At 44.4% G+C, this 17,887-nt stretch overlaps 1 protein-coding gene across 1 annotated transcript in view; it reads left to right on the forward strand.

Moving 5' to 3' along the window:
• LOC104467444 (serine/threonine-protein kinase ULK1-like) overlaps positions 1-17,887 on the forward strand; it is a gene marked incomplete at its 5' end in the record, with an annotated part of 74,782 nt that overhangs the window by 43,931 nt on the left and 12,964 nt on the right. Inside the window, 8 exon segments of the mRNA XM_010081219.1 lie at positions 5,165-5,253; positions 6,544-6,709; positions 8,406-8,466; positions 8,814-8,903; positions 12,764-12,889; positions 16,174-16,325; positions 17,148-17,231; positions 17,820-17,886. Coding sequence (XP_010079521.1) covers positions 5,165-5,253; positions 6,544-6,709; positions 8,406-8,466; positions 8,814-8,903; positions 12,764-12,889; positions 16,174-16,325; positions 17,148-17,231; positions 17,820-17,886 — 835 coding nt within the window.

Below are 17,887 nucleotides of genomic sequence, written 5' to 3' on the forward strand. Positions count from 1 at the left end.
GTTCCAGAGCCAGGACTTCTCAGTTGTTCCTGATACAGATTTTAACTGTGTACTTAGGTGACCGTCCTGCGGGCAAGAAAAGACGCTTCTGGTTTAGGGGAGCTTGCGACCCAGCCAGGCCCCTGTCTCCATCTGCACCAGCAAGATGTGGGGCAAGTCCTGTAAAACAGGAGTGTTCTGCGGGCAGGAAAGGACTCTGCCTGTGCAGGACTGCTCCTAAACCAGCTCAGCTCTCGGCACCTGCTATACCACTGCCACGTGGGAAAAGTCCTTCAAAGCCTGGTTCCCCTGTGGGCGGAGGAGGACTCCCTCAGGATGCTCTTGCATGCCCACCAGCTCATCTCTTACCTCCATCAGTTCCATTGCTTCATTGCCCAGGGGAACAGAAAACCCCCTGCAAACAAGGGAGGGTTCTCCTGACTTGGCCTCAGTTTCCAACTTCTGCACATTTGCTGTGCAGAAAGCAGAGGCACCATTATGAGCAGGGGACTGTAGCTCAGCCTTTGCCCCCAGCTGCACCAGAGTTAATGGTGTGGGGTCAAGGCCCAGTAAGAAGAGCACCTTTACAGGGAGATAAGGACTATAGGAACTCCAAACCTCTCTGCTGCCCTGCTCGTCCTCACCTTCGGGTATATGTCTGCAGCCTGGAGTCCTCTCCAGGTAGGAGAAAGCACTATGGGTTTTGAAAAAATTAGGGGAGAAATATCTCCCCATTGCTGGAGGTCTTCAAGTTGTTGTGCGCAAAGATCTGCTAGTGGAGGAGGTAGTTCTTGTAGTCTGCTGTGGAGGGCTCTGCTGCTGCCAGTGGTGGTGATGATGAAAGCCTCTGGGAAGTGCAGTGAAGAGCCTGGATGAGAGAGGCTGCAGGAGGGAATGGTGGTCCTTTTGATTGCCGAATAGGTGAGAGAAGAGCCAGTGAGTCAGCAAAGGTCCGGGTTATGGTGATCTCTGGGTTATGGAGCAGATCTGGTCGCATAATGATTAAAAATGAAGTGAGAACCATCAGCTGTTCATCCTGTGTGGATATGTTAGTACACCAGCTCATGGAACTATAAAGACTTTTTTTTTTGGTATAACGTAATTTTGGGATTCTGGGGAATCCTCAAATGTGGATAATACTCTAAGTGGATAATTCTGAAGTTGCTAAGGTGGTGAGTCCCCCTCATTTAGATAAATTTGCATGTTTTTCAAGACACTTCACCAAAATTGACATTTCTGTCAGAATCTTTAAATATTTCTGACAAGCTCATCTTCCCCACTGCAGTTTTGAGGGATGGCTGTTCTCAGTCTCTCTTCTCATCTCACTCCTTTAGTGAAGCGAGGACCTAAGCCTGCTGCCATCCAGGCTGTACCGCAAAGCTCTGGGTGCCACGGGCGTTAGCCTGCAGAGCGGGTTCAGGGCCCTGGGCTTTGTTAACTAAAACAGAGACTTTATTTTTTGTTTGTTTATCTATTTTTTTATTTTGTATTGTGGGTTTTGTACTTGTGACTAAGCATGTACTTTACATGTGTAAAAATTTATTAATAAAGTCTTTTAAAATACTGTGTCTAGTCAGCATGTCGTCTGTCTGTAGCCAGATCTGATCAGCATATGGTATGGGGCAGAGTGTTACAGTAATAATGGATGAGAAGACATAAATGCTTGTGCAAGTCTTCTCTCAGTAAACACATTGTAATTGGTACCCGTGCAGAATATTTTAGAGGTTTTTTTGCTCCTGCCTTTAATGAATAGTAAGCTGGTGCCTCCTTTACTCCAAGTGAAGAGGGCATGAAACGTGAGCGGTTATGGTTCAGAAGTGTATGGGTGGTTCAGTGTCTGGAATATATCTGGCTTAACTTGACTTTTACCCTCTTTATAATCTTATTGTACATAAAATACTCCAGTAAAAACTAGAAAAAAACCACCATGACTTCTGCATATAAAAGATTTTAATGGTGCAAACGTTAGCTCTAAAAGGCAGCTTATTCTTTGCACAAGTCCTTTCAGTTTTTGCACTCAACCTATTGCCTTGTCACAGACTGCAATTAAATAACTTTTTGATGACTGGTTTTAATTGAATCCAGATAATCACAAAAAAATGCATCTCTCCAGTGTGTGTAAAACTCGGATTCCAAATAAAGCTTTTATATGAAGCTTGAGGCTCAGATATTTTTAGGACAGCCAAGCCCCTGGTAGGATGATTTGCAGAAGTGATTTTTGCAGGTGTAGGATCCAGGATCAAGATCCACGCAGCTGGAACACAGGCTTGCCTTTATGGCTCCCAGCTCTCCCATTTTGAAACCAGTTGGCATTGGTTATGCAACGTACAGGATGACTGTTTTGTTGCTGGAACAAGTTGGAGAGAACAATTATGAAAAGACTTATTTACATTACAATTACAATCCAGCAATTTTTGGATTTGGGTGGGGGCCTACAATCCATGTTAACATTCCCCACATTCAGACTTGAGCTGAAAACATGATGAGCCAAGTGTTTGTACCCCTTTAAACTGGGAGTGCCTGGGTGTGTGGAGGAGATGGAAGCAAGCATCCTGCTTTCAAGCTGTCCTACGTGGCTGACGCTGAAAAATGCACCAACAGGGATATGGTGGTCAGAGAGGGTTTGTCAGAGCCAAACCCTGTGGTTCTGCATGCATGAAAGTCCTTTTTTAGTGTCAGGACCTCTTGAGTTGGACCTCACAGCATTACAGAGTGAATGTGGGGAGTTTACAGGATTTTCCATAAGAACATGAGGCTGTATCTAAGGTGTGCTTCATGCAGACAGAATTTTAACTTGAGTTTCAGATGATAGTGGAGAAGTCTGCCTGCTTGTCTTCCTCGATTAATGGAAAGCTGTCCAAAGCAAATAGAAAAGTCTCAATTCCAGCCAAGTTTAAATCAATAATAAATGTAGAACCAAAATAGCATGGAGGAGACCTTGAGAGAGAACTGAAATGACTCTACCAAAAATACTAATTCCAGGAAAAATGAATGGTGATCAAGTCTTGCATCAGGAACATTTAGGTACAGTTCAGGAATCACTTGCTTTTTCTGAAAAGCGCCTTTCCATAATAGGAAAGTCTGTCTGTACAGGGCTGAATTGTTCTATAACAGTTGGGAGAATAAAAAAAGGGAGACTTTTCCCCCCTCTCTCAGGATTCTGGTGTTAAATATATTGGGAAGGTACTAGGGATTGCTCCGCAGGTTCTGTGGGAAGATTGCAGAGATCAAAAGCACTGTGGGATAGGCAGGACAGAGCTCTCCATTTTACAGTCAAGATCTCAGACCTCCGTGTGTGTTCCCTGAGCGTGGGGAGTGGGAACCAGCTGTGCTGGAGGAGTGCAGGGAGTGTGGGTGGTGTAGCTCTGCTTGCCAAGCCCCTGTCCGACCTCCCAGAACACTCATCTTCAGGGTACCACAGTCCTGGTCCTTTACTGAAGCCAGGGCAGCGTGTTGTAACAGCATAATCCATCGAGGGCACAAAATCAAGTGTAGAATAGATACAGAGGCTAAAAAATAGGCTCTGGCAAAGATCTGGAAAGACTGATTTCATTATGGACCTAACCTTCAAAGTGCTGGCGGGGTGAGCACTTTTGGTATGGTCCAACACAGGGGAAAGGTGCGTGCGTGTGCCACTGCACATCCCGCTGTGGCTTCCTATTGCACCAGCCTGGGACTCTGCTGAATCAATCTCCATTTGCAGCATCACTTAACCTGTTTAGAAAAACATTCAGTTTTTGTTAGTGTTAGTAAAGAGTGGAGGAGATCACTGGTTAAGCTGTTACAGTGGTTGATAACTTACATATTTTAAGTCTATGCTTCTTTGGTTTCATTTTCCTATTGTTGGATCTTGTTACATCTCAGTCAGACTGAGGAATTCACCGTCTAAGTGATTGCTTTCTTTTTGTGGGGAGACACTGGTCCACTCATCCTTTAACCTTCTTTGATAGGCTACAGGGAAAGACTTCTTAAAGCCATTTATTAAAAGGCATATTTTCCCATTCTTTTATTGTTAGAACACTGTTCCAACAGTTAATTGCTGAGAGAGGTTCTTTTATTTTTCTAGCCAATTGAATGGAGTAAGTACTTTGTAGTATCTAATATGATTAATGACAGAGGTGGTTTTACTTCAAACAGAAGCATTCTTCTTCTAGGTGTTATTAACCCTCCTTGTATTAAGCGTGGCGTCATTAGCACAGATCCTGTAAAGGCAGAAATCTGATACAAGGTGCTAATTCTCTGCCAGCACAAGGGAAGAGAAGCGAAGTGAAGTGTTCCTCTCCTCGCTTCAGCCTTGCTTCTGATTTCTATGTTAAGCCATTCAAATACAGAAATGGTTGCAGAGTAAAATCTGACTTGAGGCTGCCCCAAAGTGGGGATGTTGGGACTCATCTGCAACTTTTGCACCCTTCAGTCTTGTGCGGTGGACTGGGGAATTTGAACCACTAAATACTTCAAAGTCTTTTAAAGAGCCGGTGTTGCCTTTGGCTTGTCGCCCTCCTCACCTGAGCTGGGCTCTTCTGAGTTGTTTACTGAGCCTCACTTGCATAAGTCATTGCCATTAAATATTCTTTTCTCCTGTGATGTCTTAATTCTCTTTTCTGCCTGAAGGTCAGTGCTAACTAGTCCTTCCAGTGTGAGCTTTATGCCTCTGGGAGGGTTACAAAAGCCAGTTCAACAGTGAAGTGAATAAAGCGGACAGTTCTGATCTTGAACAATGAAACATAAAGGGATGCAAGAACAGCCAGTGCTGTGGAACAATTTCTGTACGAAGAGATGAAATAACCAAAACCTCTTTAACTTGCAAAAGTGACCAAGGGAGAACATGTTGATGTATAGGAAGCAATCACTTCTTTCCTTGTGGATGCTTTGGAGGCTCTTAAGGGCAGAAACCATCTTCCTATCTGTGAAAGTCAGCTGTCAAATGGACATCTGACCTTGGTCAGATATTCTGAGAGCTTCCGCCTCAAGGATTACAACTGAAATAGTGCACAGAGGAGTGGGTGGATGTGAATCATGTAACGGAATAGAATGCTGATTTTTCTTTTGTTCTTCTTTAATTGGCCATATCTGATACATGATGGTACATAAGATAAATCTGATGGCAAAAGATGAAAAAGACCTTTTATTATTGATGAATCTTAGTCTGACAACTACTTTGTTTATTCTCTTTTGCTGGTTTTAGCTGCTTCCTTGCCAATGCCTTCTTATCCCAGTTCAGGCTCCGGCAGTTCCTCCAGCAGCTCTTCTACTTCCCACCTGGCATCACCTCCTGTAAGTACAGCTTAGAGGATGCACTGCTTCTGTTAATGATCTCTCTGCTTGCTCCTTTGAAAGAAGGTCTCTGCTTTTGCTGCCTTCTGGTGCAAGTCACTGAACACCTTAGTTCTGCCTGCGTTTGGTTCACTGTCTTCCCCAGTCTGTTTAGAGTGTGCATCTTGAAGGTTGTTGTGCTCACCACAAGAAATAGTTCAATTTGCTATTGCCTATTATATGAAAAGCCTTTATGAAAGAAGTTGATAGTAATGACACTAGCTTGTCTTGGCAGAGATGGTAAGCTCATTGGAACAAAAAAAAAAACCAGTCTCTAATTGAGGGTATAGCACTGCTTACTTGGCTGCAAGGTCTCTGTTTTGAAGCAAAGTCTCTGCAGCTAGCAGGTTGGGTGGAAAAGAGACAACTTTGACAGCTGCAGGATTCCTTCTGCTTACATGTGCGGTGAGAAAGTGTCCCCTTTGGTACAGCAGGAGGGTCTTTGGGGGGTGAACAAAGTCTTAACAGGGCCCAAGTGAAAGCTGCTGCAAGTACTTCTCAGTCTAAAAGTGCATTAGGATAAAGACTGTGATCTGCTCAGTGGGCAGTTCAGCTGTCTTAAAGCTTTCTTAAACCATCCAGCCTCCTCCATCTGCTGTAAACCATGGGGATTGTGGGGCTATCTATTGTTTGGCCAAAGGAAGAGGAAAAATGGGATTTTTAGAGTCTGTCCTGCCTCTGATGGCTATAAGGTGTTCATCTATTGAATGCTTTGTCTCCTTTAGCCCTTTCTCTAACTCTTTATCAGCACTACAGCAAAATGGGGTTGTCCCAAAAGTACATGGGCACTTATGTACGTGTTCCTGAGCGCTGTTTACTGTAAAAGCATTGATAGAGACCAGATGTGTAATGTTTAAAAACAAATAAAAAAAAAGATAACCCAAAAGCACAACTGAAAATATCTCTGGAGGCTCTTTGTTTCCTGGCTGTACTAAATTGATCCGGTAGAAAAAGCATGGTTGATCCAGAAAGCCTTAGCAGAAGGATGCAATACCTCAACTGATCTTTTTCTTATCTGAGGAGCATCAGACGTGCTGGTAGTGTGTTTTGTGTAACAAAAGATGCGCTGTTCTGACATGGACATAAAAGGCTGTTCCTTTTCAGTAAACGCAACAGCTGCTTCTGGCAAACTATCAGCCCTGGTTTATCAGCAAAATGTTGTTTGTAGCCTTGTACAGCTCAGTTTAAAGGATCAGGCAGAATGATGAAGTAGCTGTGCTGAAGCCAGTGTTTGTTTTCTTCTTGAATTAGCAGTCCCTTGGAGAGATGCAGCAGCAGCTGCAGGAGAAGGCACTGGCATCTCCTACCCAGGATTCCCCCGGCTTTCTGCATGGATCGAAGGACTCTGCTGGAAGCAGCAGTAAGAATTCATCCTGTGACACAGATGACTTCGTTATGGTCCCAGCACAGTTCTCAAGTAAGCTGGTTTCTGGAAATGCAGATGTTCTGAGCAGCAGGGGATGTGGTTGTTAAGAATAGTTACTAGAAAGTTGAATGAGCTATTAAAGCTCTGTTTGACTGAACAACAAGAATGGTTTTGTTCTCAACCTGGAAGAGATATCTGTTGCACTGGCTAGTTTTGTAGCGTATTTTGTAATTACCTTCAAAGATAGGATTTGAGAGTAAAGATTATTTGAGGAAATCAATAAGAGGTTGAACATGGAGATCCAAGTGGAAAAGATAAGTAGGCTCACAGGGAAATGTCTTCCTCTCACAGTAGCTGTTCCCATGTCATCCTGTCATCCAAGACAGGATTTCAGCTAGCAAGCTTGATTTTATACTTGAAAAGATATCAGTTAAAAAAAAAAAAAAAAGCCGTATTTTTCTTGGAACATCTTGAATGTCACTTTAGCACCTCAATGTGTTTGATAGGAATTGGGAAATCAATAAGAGATTGAACATGGAAATCCAAGTGGAAAAGAAGATAAGTAGGATGACAGGGAAATGCCTTCCTCTCACAGTATCTGTTCCCATGTCATCCTCTCTTCAGTTTCACTCAGCATCACGGGATTTCAGCTAGCAAGCTGGATTTTATACTTGAAAAGATCTCTGGAAAAAAAAAAAAGCTGTATTTTTCTTGGAACATCTTGAATGTCATTTTAGCACCTCAATGTGTTTGATAGGAATTGCTTGAAAATATATATTTGTACATGGCCACGGCCCCAGTTCAGCCACACACCTCAGTATGTTTGTGCACGAGCCCTTACTTGACCAGCAGAAAGATATTGTTCCTGCATGAGTCCTTACTTGACCAGCAGAAAGATATTGTTCAACCTTGACCGTTTGTCTGATGCTTTGCTGAGTTGAAACTTGGTGGTAAATGCTGCAATTCCTTCCACAGTTGCACTATTTGTATTAAACCAGGTGTTTGGAGAGGTAGAACTGGAATCTGTGACAGGTCTCTGGTTTGTATTAAACCAGGAGTTTGGAGGGGTAGAACTGGAATCTGTGACAGGTCTCTGATAAGCTCAGTGTAGTTTTTGTTTTGTCCTGGGAACAGCACTGGGAGGAGCTCAGTGTTGTTTTTGTTTTGTCCTGGGAACAGCACTGGGACCAGCATACGCCTGTCTTGTTCTAGACACATTTCCAGTGTTAGATGTTTTGGCAAAGGCACAGACTCCCCTGTGTTGTGTATCCAGCTGCCAGGTACACCTGTCTTGTTCTAGACACACTTCCAGTGTTCAGATGTTTTGGCAAAGGCACAAACTCCCCTGTGTTGTGTATCCAGCTGCCAGCTCATTTGGCTGCCCTGGATTTTTGTCACTTGCACCATGAATGTTTCAAAGCCCTACGTGCAACATAGACCACTGTCTGTTTACAAAGCAGCTAATGGCTTGCACCAAGTGGGCAAAGACCTGTTGTCCCAGATAATCCTGTCAGGTGTTGGCCCCTGTTTCAGCCTAAATCTTCCAGAACTTCAGGGTGTAAGGATCAGCAGCATCCACATCAGCTTCAGCCCACATGTATTTGGCAAAACACTGGCTTCAGAAGCAACTCAGCAGGTCTTGGGGGAGCAGGAAATTCTACCCAAATTCTCGGTTGCTCTGAATATATAAAGGCTTTTAAGAAAATGACCTTGAATTAATATGTTTCCATACTTCCTTGTTCCTCAGGTGATTTAACTGCTGAGGCTGCAGGAGGGAAACCAGTCCAAGACAGCCTGATGTACAGTGGGTAAGAGCACCAAGGCAACTGAAGTTGTTTAGCGACTGGAGCGTGGAGCGTACTGTGCATCAGGGACTTTGGGGTTCTAGTGGATGGGAGGGAAGATGTTGCCAAGTTAACTTTTAATTCAGGGATGACTGTCACCTGCCTGGTTCTGACCATTTTCAATGTGACCATCAGCATGTGGCACCTAAATACTGGAGTGTGTGTGGGGCAGCATGAGAGTCCCCAGGGCTCCCACGACTAGACTCAGCAGAGGGTACTGGGCAGACACTGCTCCGTTGCTGTTCTTTGTAGGAGGGGGGCAGGGTTGGTTCCCAGGCTCTAACAGCTGGGTTCTTTCTGTCATTCTTCAGGAGTTCTCTGGTGACTTCAGCAGGCTTGGAAAGCCAGGGAAGAACACCGTCTCCTTCACCCCCGTATAGCAGTTCTCCTAGCCCGTCTAGGTAAGAAAGACTGCTCACTAGTGACTAGGCAACATTGGTTAATTTAACACTGGTTGACTTCCAAGAGGGGATTTTACAGATGTTGGTGTGCTGTGCAGGATCCACGTCTCCCCTTTAATTAAAGGGTAATGAGAAACACCCAGGAGAAACTCCCCAGCCTCGGGCACTGATCAGTCTCAAACAGAGGCTGTCTCTCCCTCTTCTGGCCCTCAGGAGGGGCTGGGAGAGAATGCAGTAGAGCTGGAATTAACTTTGTTCCCTGGGGAGCCAGGAATTATTCCCAAGGAAGAAAGTAAAGGTACTTCACAGGCATGTATGTGCTACTCGGCCTGCAGAGCTGAGACCCTTGTTCCTAAATTCATGCCGTGAATTAGACCACAATGCTTCAGCCAAGGCTGAAACTACTATGGGCTTGAATTACTGGGCAGGGGAGAAGAGGGCAAATGTTGAACTGTGTTGCTCTTCTCCCATTGCTGTGGAAGGACAGATCTGGGCCTCCTTAGTTGTTTGTAGTTTGGTTGAAGCTCCAAACATCTCCTTGCACTATGTCTGTTTAAAGCGATGCTGGTACATGGGCCTTGGTTAGTAATGGAGGATGCAGCAGTAGGAGGAACAAGTGCAAACAGGTGTGGCCATAGGTTGAGTTCCAAGTAAGCCAGCTGCTATGAACCCAGCTTTAGCCTTTAGAAATGTTGTGGGTGACTGCTGCCCACGCACAACAGCACCAGCTGCCCAGCACCGCCAGTGCCTGCAGACACATTTATGTTCAGAAGACGTTAATGGTCTGTGGAGGGTGATCCCAATTGCTCTAGAGCTTGAAGCTTTAGGGTACCTGCTTAGCTTACTGGCAACTGGCAGTGTTGCTTTGCATCTCATTCTTGCCTACTGGGGAAGCAGGACAGCTTTCATCTTCTATTCTGTCAAAGTGGTACCTGTTGGGGGAGGAGAATTGAAGGGAATTTCCCCCTGGGAGATGGATGACCCTAAAATCTTTCTTAAGAAAGCAGTGTGGTCCGAGGCTATGTCTTGAACGCACTCGTCACATAAACAGAGCCCAGAAAGTGACAAAGGATAGCCTCAAAGCATAGAAATTTAAAGGAGAAGAATATAGCTCAAAGTCTTGCTGACGTGATCAGATTAATTGGCAAGCAAGTACCACAGTGTGGAGTTTAATTGCATGAGGCTTCTTATGCCACTGCCTGCTAAGCTTTTTAACAGCTTATTCCTTAACTGATTCCTTTGCATTCTGGGGATCAGTATTAAAGGATTTGACCTTGTTTCTGGACAGCAGTGAATGGAAATTCGTGGAAGCTGACTACAAATGCTGCCTGCTTTTCACTGTTCACCACTGTGTCCACCAAACCGGCCTCACCATATTCTACTGGATCACAAGGTGGCAAGTCAGTGCCAGTGGCTGTGATCGAAACACGTTTCTGCTCTTGCTGTCTTTCCTGCTCATTCCCAGCAGCTTCTGTGGAACAGATGCCAAAGTCTCTAGTGCTATTTCCCACTTTTCTATCTGTTTTGAAAGAAGCACTGAAAAGTTACTTCCTACCCAGTCCAGGATGGACATAAGACATATAAGACATAAGTAATGAAAGATGCAAGCATTTTCTGTCTTTGCTCACTTGAAAGCAGCAGTTCTCCCTTTGGTGTATGGCTCTAGGCTAGCAAGCAATGCTGGGTGCAGTCCAACTAGGACAGAAAGCAAAGGCTATTTTAAAGTGGCCAGCAGTGGGTTTTCCTCAGGATGTGCTCTAGAGCAGCTCTCCTTGTGCTTAACTAAATGAGAGGGTAACGACTAGGCAGAATTAAAATATGACAGTTGAGCTTCTCTTTAAAACGCTTCCTTGTTAAAGATGCTTAATAAAACTAATTAAAAGTACTTCCTTGGATGTATATCACAGCAATAGATTTAGTACAGTTTTCAAAGAGCTTTTAATTACTGTCAGGTAATTAAGCTTCCTGTCCCAGCATTATCTGTTGATCTTTGCAAATTTATGGTCAATCATAGTCTTTAAGGCTTGAGGCCAAAAAGCAGGTTTAGTATATGTCACCTCATTTGGATGCTTTTTTTTCCAACTTGCACCTTGTGGAGAAACCTGGCTCCTATAAGTACTTGTTATAACCCCCAGGGAGAGGGGAGATACTTTCACCAGAGAACTTCTTTTCCCCAAAGGATTTTAGCCAGATTGAAGAGACAGTGTTTGAAATTTACGTTGAAAATCAGGATATGTATAAAGCTTGATGTTAACCCTCAGATTTCTTGGTAAAAGCTCCATTTACTTTATGTCTGTCTGACTCCATGTCTTATATTGATGGAAGGCAGAGACACCAAAGCCTCACCCTTCCACTGAGCAATCAGAAGCCTTGAATGCCTTTATTTTATGGTATGTCAATGAAGAATCAAGGCTTCCATCCTGTGTTTTACAGACAGACATCAGATTAAAAGTCTCTTCTCTTGGTGGAAGAAATAAGGAGGAATATATAGAACTTCAAAAATTAATAGACGTTAAGAGAGGAGCGAAGAAATCAGAATCACATTTTGATCTTTCAGCCTTGATGAAAGATCTCTTTCAGTTATTTGGCTCTCTTGTGATGGAGGAACATCATCATGTGCACAGTGTGGAGATCTGCAGACACATTCCTGCCGATCAGCTTTGTTCAACGCTGTCACTATAAACCACAGAGTACTGCTAACCTTCCCCCCCCAAAAAAATAAATTCTGATAATGGGATGCTTTGGTAAATAAGACACAAATTCTTCTCTCTTCCCCTGCCTACGTTCTTGCTGAATTAAATATCTCCTTTCATCTTATGTAAAACACTTCCGTGCAGAGCATTAGACCTGAAGCAGCGATGTCCTGCTTTTCAGGGGCAGACCCAGTTGTGTGTCCTCGATTGACAACAGGGAAGACTGCAGAAGCCTTCATTAGCAATAAGATCTTTCTGTAATTGTGCAACATGCCTGCAATTGGTGTTGGCAGTTGTAAAGAGCATTGCCATAGCAATTAATCCTAGAATTCTGGAGCCTTTGGGAAAAGACTTTAGGTGGCTACTTAGTTAAATGTGGTGTTTGCATGGTTTTTGTATAGCATCGTTTATGTATAGCATGGCATACAGGCTAAGAGTAACAGGGGAAACTGTCACCTGAGGGAATAGATACCAGATGTGAGCTGATGAACCTGCCTGGATGGAGCTAGAAAGAAGTCTGAAGTTTGCGGAATGGGCCTGTCCCATTTTGTGTGTGTGATATTCTAGCTGATCTTGATGGGTATATAGATACCAGCTCCCATCCCCCAAATTTATTTTCTGCCAAGTTGCTTTCTCCATCCTATAATTAACTTGCAAATACTCTGGAATACACCACAAGTTTGTATTCTCTGCGTGGCACGCTGAGACTTTCATGGAGGTGCCATTGCTCAGCAGTGCCTCTGCGTGAATCGCAAGTAGCTCTTGGCAGCAAAACCTTTGCTGGTGTCCTTTGTGAGCCACGGACGTTTAGCCCCTGTTCAGTGATGGGCTCCTTGGCTGTGGATCTGAGCTGCTGGAAACTAGGCCAGTTGTGGTGTGTAATAGCAGGGCTCCAGTTTTCCTGGAGGGACTGGTGTGCGTGGGTGTATATTTGAGCTCCAGTCTGTAGGTGGGAATTGTGCTGGAAGAAAGGTGCCTGTTTGTAGGAGGTGTGTGGTGCCACTCCCCTTTGATATGACTTTGAACTGCCTCCCAGTGTAAACCCACAACCTGAGCACAGTCGAGGGGATGCTCCCTGTGTACAGTTGCTTTACGAAGTTAAAACCTCCAGTTACCTGGCTAAAGGCCCAACACTTACGAGAGGTTCTCTGTGTCTCCTTCCAACAGCCGGCCAGGTCAGTTTTCTAGCAGCAAGTACGGACACTCTGTGCCCATTCCGGTCCCGACCCAAATTCATAACTACCGGCGGATTGAGCAGAACCTGCAGTCTCCCAATCAATTCACCTCTCCGCGGTAAGTGCTGGGGCTGGGAGAAGGGGGTAACCTCAGTACAGGGGCTCTTGGATTACAGCTTGAGGGTTGTAAAACAAACGGCTTTACATTTTTTTCGCTGTACCTCTAAAAATTCCCCTGTGTGATGGGCTCTCCCCCTTGCTGTAGGGAGCCAATGCGGTGTGTGTTACGTGGTGACATAGTTTGGGAGTATTTTTGTAGTGGTGTTGAAGTTTATTTGTTACTGTGTACTGTAAATTTTGCCTGTGTGCATGTATGTGAGACAACAACTTTGAGTCCCTTTGAGTCTGACAGCTATGGGTTGGGTGTCCAAGCAGAGAGAACCATCCGTCTGGCAAATGCCTTTATAAAAGGAAAAAGTTGAGATAAACAACTAAAATGGATGGGGCTACAAAACTGACTTTACCTTAATTGGTTCCTGTGGCTAGTCACACCACAGAGGATGTGTCTGACATGAGTTGCATATTAATATGGTTATGCAGCCAGGACTGACTAAGTCATGAGCAATTCATGCCTGTGAGGCAGAGCGTGTTTTCTGAAGGCTGTCAGGAAGACCTGGATGCCAGCCTTCAGCTGTACAGCTGACCTTCGGAGTTCAGTGGTAATGCCTCGTACGTCCGAGACAAATACAGGGCTTCTGTCTCTTCTGGTGTGTAATTTCTGGTTCTTACGGGTTTGAAATCTGGGTTGACAGTGGCAGCCCCGGTTGTAGAGTGGTTGGAAGGAGACTCATACAGGATCTTTTAAAGAATTTGTACAGCAGGGGCATTCAAACAGAAGTGTCTATGAGGTGTCATGTCTTTTTTTGGATGAGTTGCTTTGGTATCTGGATTAGTTAAAGTTTAGGTTTCAGAAGTAGGGTAACATCTATGTCAGCCTAAGGCTGGGCTTCAGCCTTATAAAGTGAGAGCTCTGGAGAAGGTGTGAAGGATGCACACAGGTATACTGTGCCTACCCCAGACCTGGTGACAGGCTGCTGAGTCCAGGTTCACAGCCTGCAGCTACCAGTCAGAGATCAAATTGTCATGTTTTGCTCCTTTTAGTCAGCACTGTGCAATGATGAGATTAGCATCATCCCTGCAGAGGAACTCGAGGAATGGATGCAATCAGATGACTCACATTCTGCTTTTAGTATCCTCTCAAAAATCTCTGGCGTCATGTTTTTTTTTCCTGCCCCAGGAAGCCATACTTACCTCTCACCATCACTTCCTCTAATCAGCAAATTCAGTAGACACCCTTCAGGAATGGAAGGAGAAATCTTCATCCAGCTTGTAGGATGTGATTCCACTTTTCCATCAGGTGTATCAAATAGGCCATGACAGCCAAATGCCTCGTCATGTTTGCCATTTGACTACAAACCTTGACGTACACTCTTGTTTCTGCAAAGTCGACCACTGTCACCTGACTGGCTGGTGTATGCCTGTGCAACGTAGCTTGTTTGTGGGTAGATATGTTGCTTGTTCAGGTGGTAATTATGTGTGCGTACTTCTGGCCACATCACCTGTCCTGCCTGTCTGCTTGCTTCCTTATCCCATGTGTCGTGGGGTGACGCTTGACATTCCACATCTTTGCTGGTGGTGTTTTTCTGCAAGTTCCTCATAGATAATGTTCAGCTTTCTGGATGGTTCGTATTCTGGAGAGTTAAAAACATGGGGGAGCAATACTTTGTGCCACTGAATGTCTCGGTATCTTTTCACCTGGCCAGGTGTCCATTTCCTTGTTGTATATTCATTTTGCTTCAGGGCCAGGCAATTGATGAGTGGTAGACCTCTCAATCTGGAGCAACCTGAAGAGAAGTGATTTTTAGGTTAAAATTTTAAATAATTCCCTTTTTTCCAAGCATGTAACTATAGCATGGATTCATTTGTCTGAAAAATGTAGAAACACATTGAAAAGCTGTTGGGGGTGGCAGATCAAATTCTTATATCTCAACTATTGAAACGGGTTTTTTTTTTTAATTTACTTTCTGAAATGTGCCATAAAGTAAAACACCTAGTAGTGTTGTTGAGTAGATGTACTGACCCTTCATCAGGATGACTTTGCCATTCCTGGGTAATGCAGCCAGCCTTGCTTGCACTGCTGAAGCCCATATGCCTTTGTTCCCTCTGTTCGAATACGTATGGACAGCTTAATGCGCCGTTACTTGGAGAGGATGAAGGATATCTTGGTGACAGCATCTTTCAGTGGCTTGAGCACAGAGGGTTTTTTTCAGCATATTCATTGATTCCTGTCCAGAAAACCACCTACTGGCTGAGGCTAATGTTCTTCTAACAAGGGAAAAGATATTTCCAAATTGGGAGAAGAATGAAGGATTTGATTATTGTTTTCTCATATAGAGGAGTGTAATGTGTATCTTGGTGAAGGATCCTGCAGAGGCAGAATGGCATTTCAGTAAATAGAGTTTAGGTAGTGTGTTCTTAATATGTGGTGAAAACATTAAAATATGGGAAATAATTAATATCCAACCTCTCTCCAGAGTAATGGTGTGGCTGTGCTCATTTTCCCCCTAGTCTAGTTTCTTCTTTTGTTTCATTTTAGCAGCTGGTAATACTTGAGGTTCCTGCACGCATGGGCTGTACAAATTGATTTTGATTCCCTAAGGTGAGGCTTCACGAGGAGTTAAAGGAGCTTGGAGCCCAGGCAATTCTGACTATCCAGCCCAAAGAGAAATTCCTCTGGGTAGTACTGAGCTGTTTCAGATCTGACAGCCACACACTGCTCTGTTTTGCTCTGTAGCTTCTGATTTGAGTCAAAGCTCTGTTGCAGAGCAGTGCCTTTGGCACAGCTTATCTCTGCATCACACAACCTGCACTCCCACAACCTGCACTCACGGAGTTTTCTGCCTAAACGGCCGCCCTGACAAAAGGGCGAGTGGCTCAGAGCGGGAGGGACACTGGAATAAAGCCCTCTCAGGGCGTTCTGAAGACACTGTCTAAAGTAAACACCTTGGATGTGGCAAGATACGAAACTCTGTCCTGTTCAGGATTGATTTATGTACCTCAAGCATCTAAAAGTGACTTGTGAAAAATGACAGGCTTTTCTGCTTACAGCTAAGCTAATCTTGTTTTGCAAAATTTTGGTTGGATTGAAACTCTTGAGAAAAATTATTATCATTTTAAACTGTATTGATGTAGTCCTAGTACAGTGGGATGTTGATCCAGAATAAACAGCCGTGAAGCTCTGCTTCAGTGGGAGTAGCTCTGTGTGCCTGTCTGTTGATACTGTTCTTGGTCATTTTTAATGGCAACCAGAGTAACATGTGTGCTGCTGTTGTTTCCTGTAAGGTCTGGTACGGTCCGGAGGTCTAGCAGTACAAGTCCTCTTGGTTTTCCTAAAACTGGTGCTTCCCCTCCTTATCCTGGAGAGCATGGATGTGTGCCCAGCTCTAGAAAGCTCTCCTTTGGCGGTGCCAAGCCGTTTGTGCCATCACCACAAGGTAAGATCTCAACCGGCATGTTGCTGCCCTAATAAAATCGTGTGCCTCTTTCCCGTGAAGAGGGAGGTTATGACCAGCTGTAGCTGCCAGATAATAGGGAATTTAGATTGTTGTGTTTTCCTGTGGCTCTTCTTAATAAATTACTTGACAAGTATTTTGGCCCCAGTGAAATGGAGAGGAAAATACGTGTTAGCCCCAGGAAAGGCAAGCTTTGTTTTGGTGCCTGCATCAAACATTTTGCTGCCCTCAGAAGACGGCTCCTGTAAGTGCAAAGTATCTTTTTGATGGTTCTGGCTGGGGTGAGAAAAAATATAAGAAAATGATCGTCAGAGCAAAATTCTGACCAGCTTTGGAAGGGCTTAAACTTCACTGTTCAAACTGAAAAGTAGCTGTCTGAATATCTGGTAGTCTGATCTAGATGCTAACAAGCAATGCAAGTGGAAAAGGGATAGAAAAACCCCACTGCACAACCGATGCAATTTGCTGTTTTCTATGGAAGAACAGACTGATGTAACTAGCTATTCTTTATCCCTAGTGTCTCCAGTCCTACATTTATTAGTCTCTGCTGGTGGGGAAATGCAGAGTATTCATATTCTATTCCTCTGAGTTAATATCACTGCAAAGTCAGACTATAACTGTCTAAAATAATACCAGACACAGCTTTTTTTTCTTCCTTTTACAGGAGTTGTTGATCTTTACACTACACAGCTAGGGCTGAGAAGATGGGAGAGATAACTAGTGTCTTTCTGTAAAACAGATGATGCACAGTGTTGTTATTGCCTATGGAAACTTAATAAACTTTTTTATTGTGTTCCCTCAAAGTTGGAACAATCCCAGAGCAGCCCAGCCAGACTGTTATCCCCTCTTCTCTTGGAGCAGAAGTGAGAAGCCGCATTCCTATTGCTGGTGCGTTGTCATTACCTTCCTGTGTTATTCCTGTGGATAAGGCCAGAAACAAAGTGTCGGGACATTCAAGGTTGGGTATGGTCCTTCAGCAGCTTCTTTTGATGCTTGGCCAGCCAGGATTTCTGTGTGCTGGCAGTTGAGGTTGATCCACTCACATCCCATCAGCCAGTCTCTTCCAGTGCTGACAGACCCTGTGCCACAAAAACTCAGATTTCTGACTTTGAAGTTGCTGGACTGAGTGAAGGAAAAGCATCTCAGAACCCCCAGCTCCCCCTCTGTCAAGTGGCCTGTGTGATGTGTAATTTCCCTGCTGCTGAGCTCTGACAGTCAGGGTCCCTTTCTCTCTCAGGGCGGCAGTGAAGGAAAGAAGCTGCGCTTCTGTGTCCTATTGTGCCTGTCTCTTCCTCCTGTAGAGTCAAAACCCGATCAGGCCTGGCAGATTACAGTACTGATCAGAGTGCCGTCCGTAGCCATCCACTGAAGGTTTTTGCTTTGTAGATGTTTTAGCGATGGATCCTGGGATCAGGCTGGCTTTTTGTGTTAGAACCAGAAAGTGATGTGGCTTGTCGCTGTGTTTGGGACCTCCAGGTGCATCGGCGCCTGAACACTCTTCTCGAGGCATGGGCTCCCGGCTCCACAGTGCTCCCAACCTGTCA

This window comes from Pterocles gutturalis, unplaced genomic scaffold (assembly GCF_000699245.1).
Source record: "Pterocles gutturalis isolate BGI_N339 unplaced genomic scaffold, ASM69924v1 scaffold13624, whole genome shotgun sequence".
Taxonomy (NCBI): domain Eukaryota; kingdom Metazoa; phylum Chordata; class Aves; order Pterocliformes; family Pteroclidae; genus Pterocles; species Pterocles gutturalis.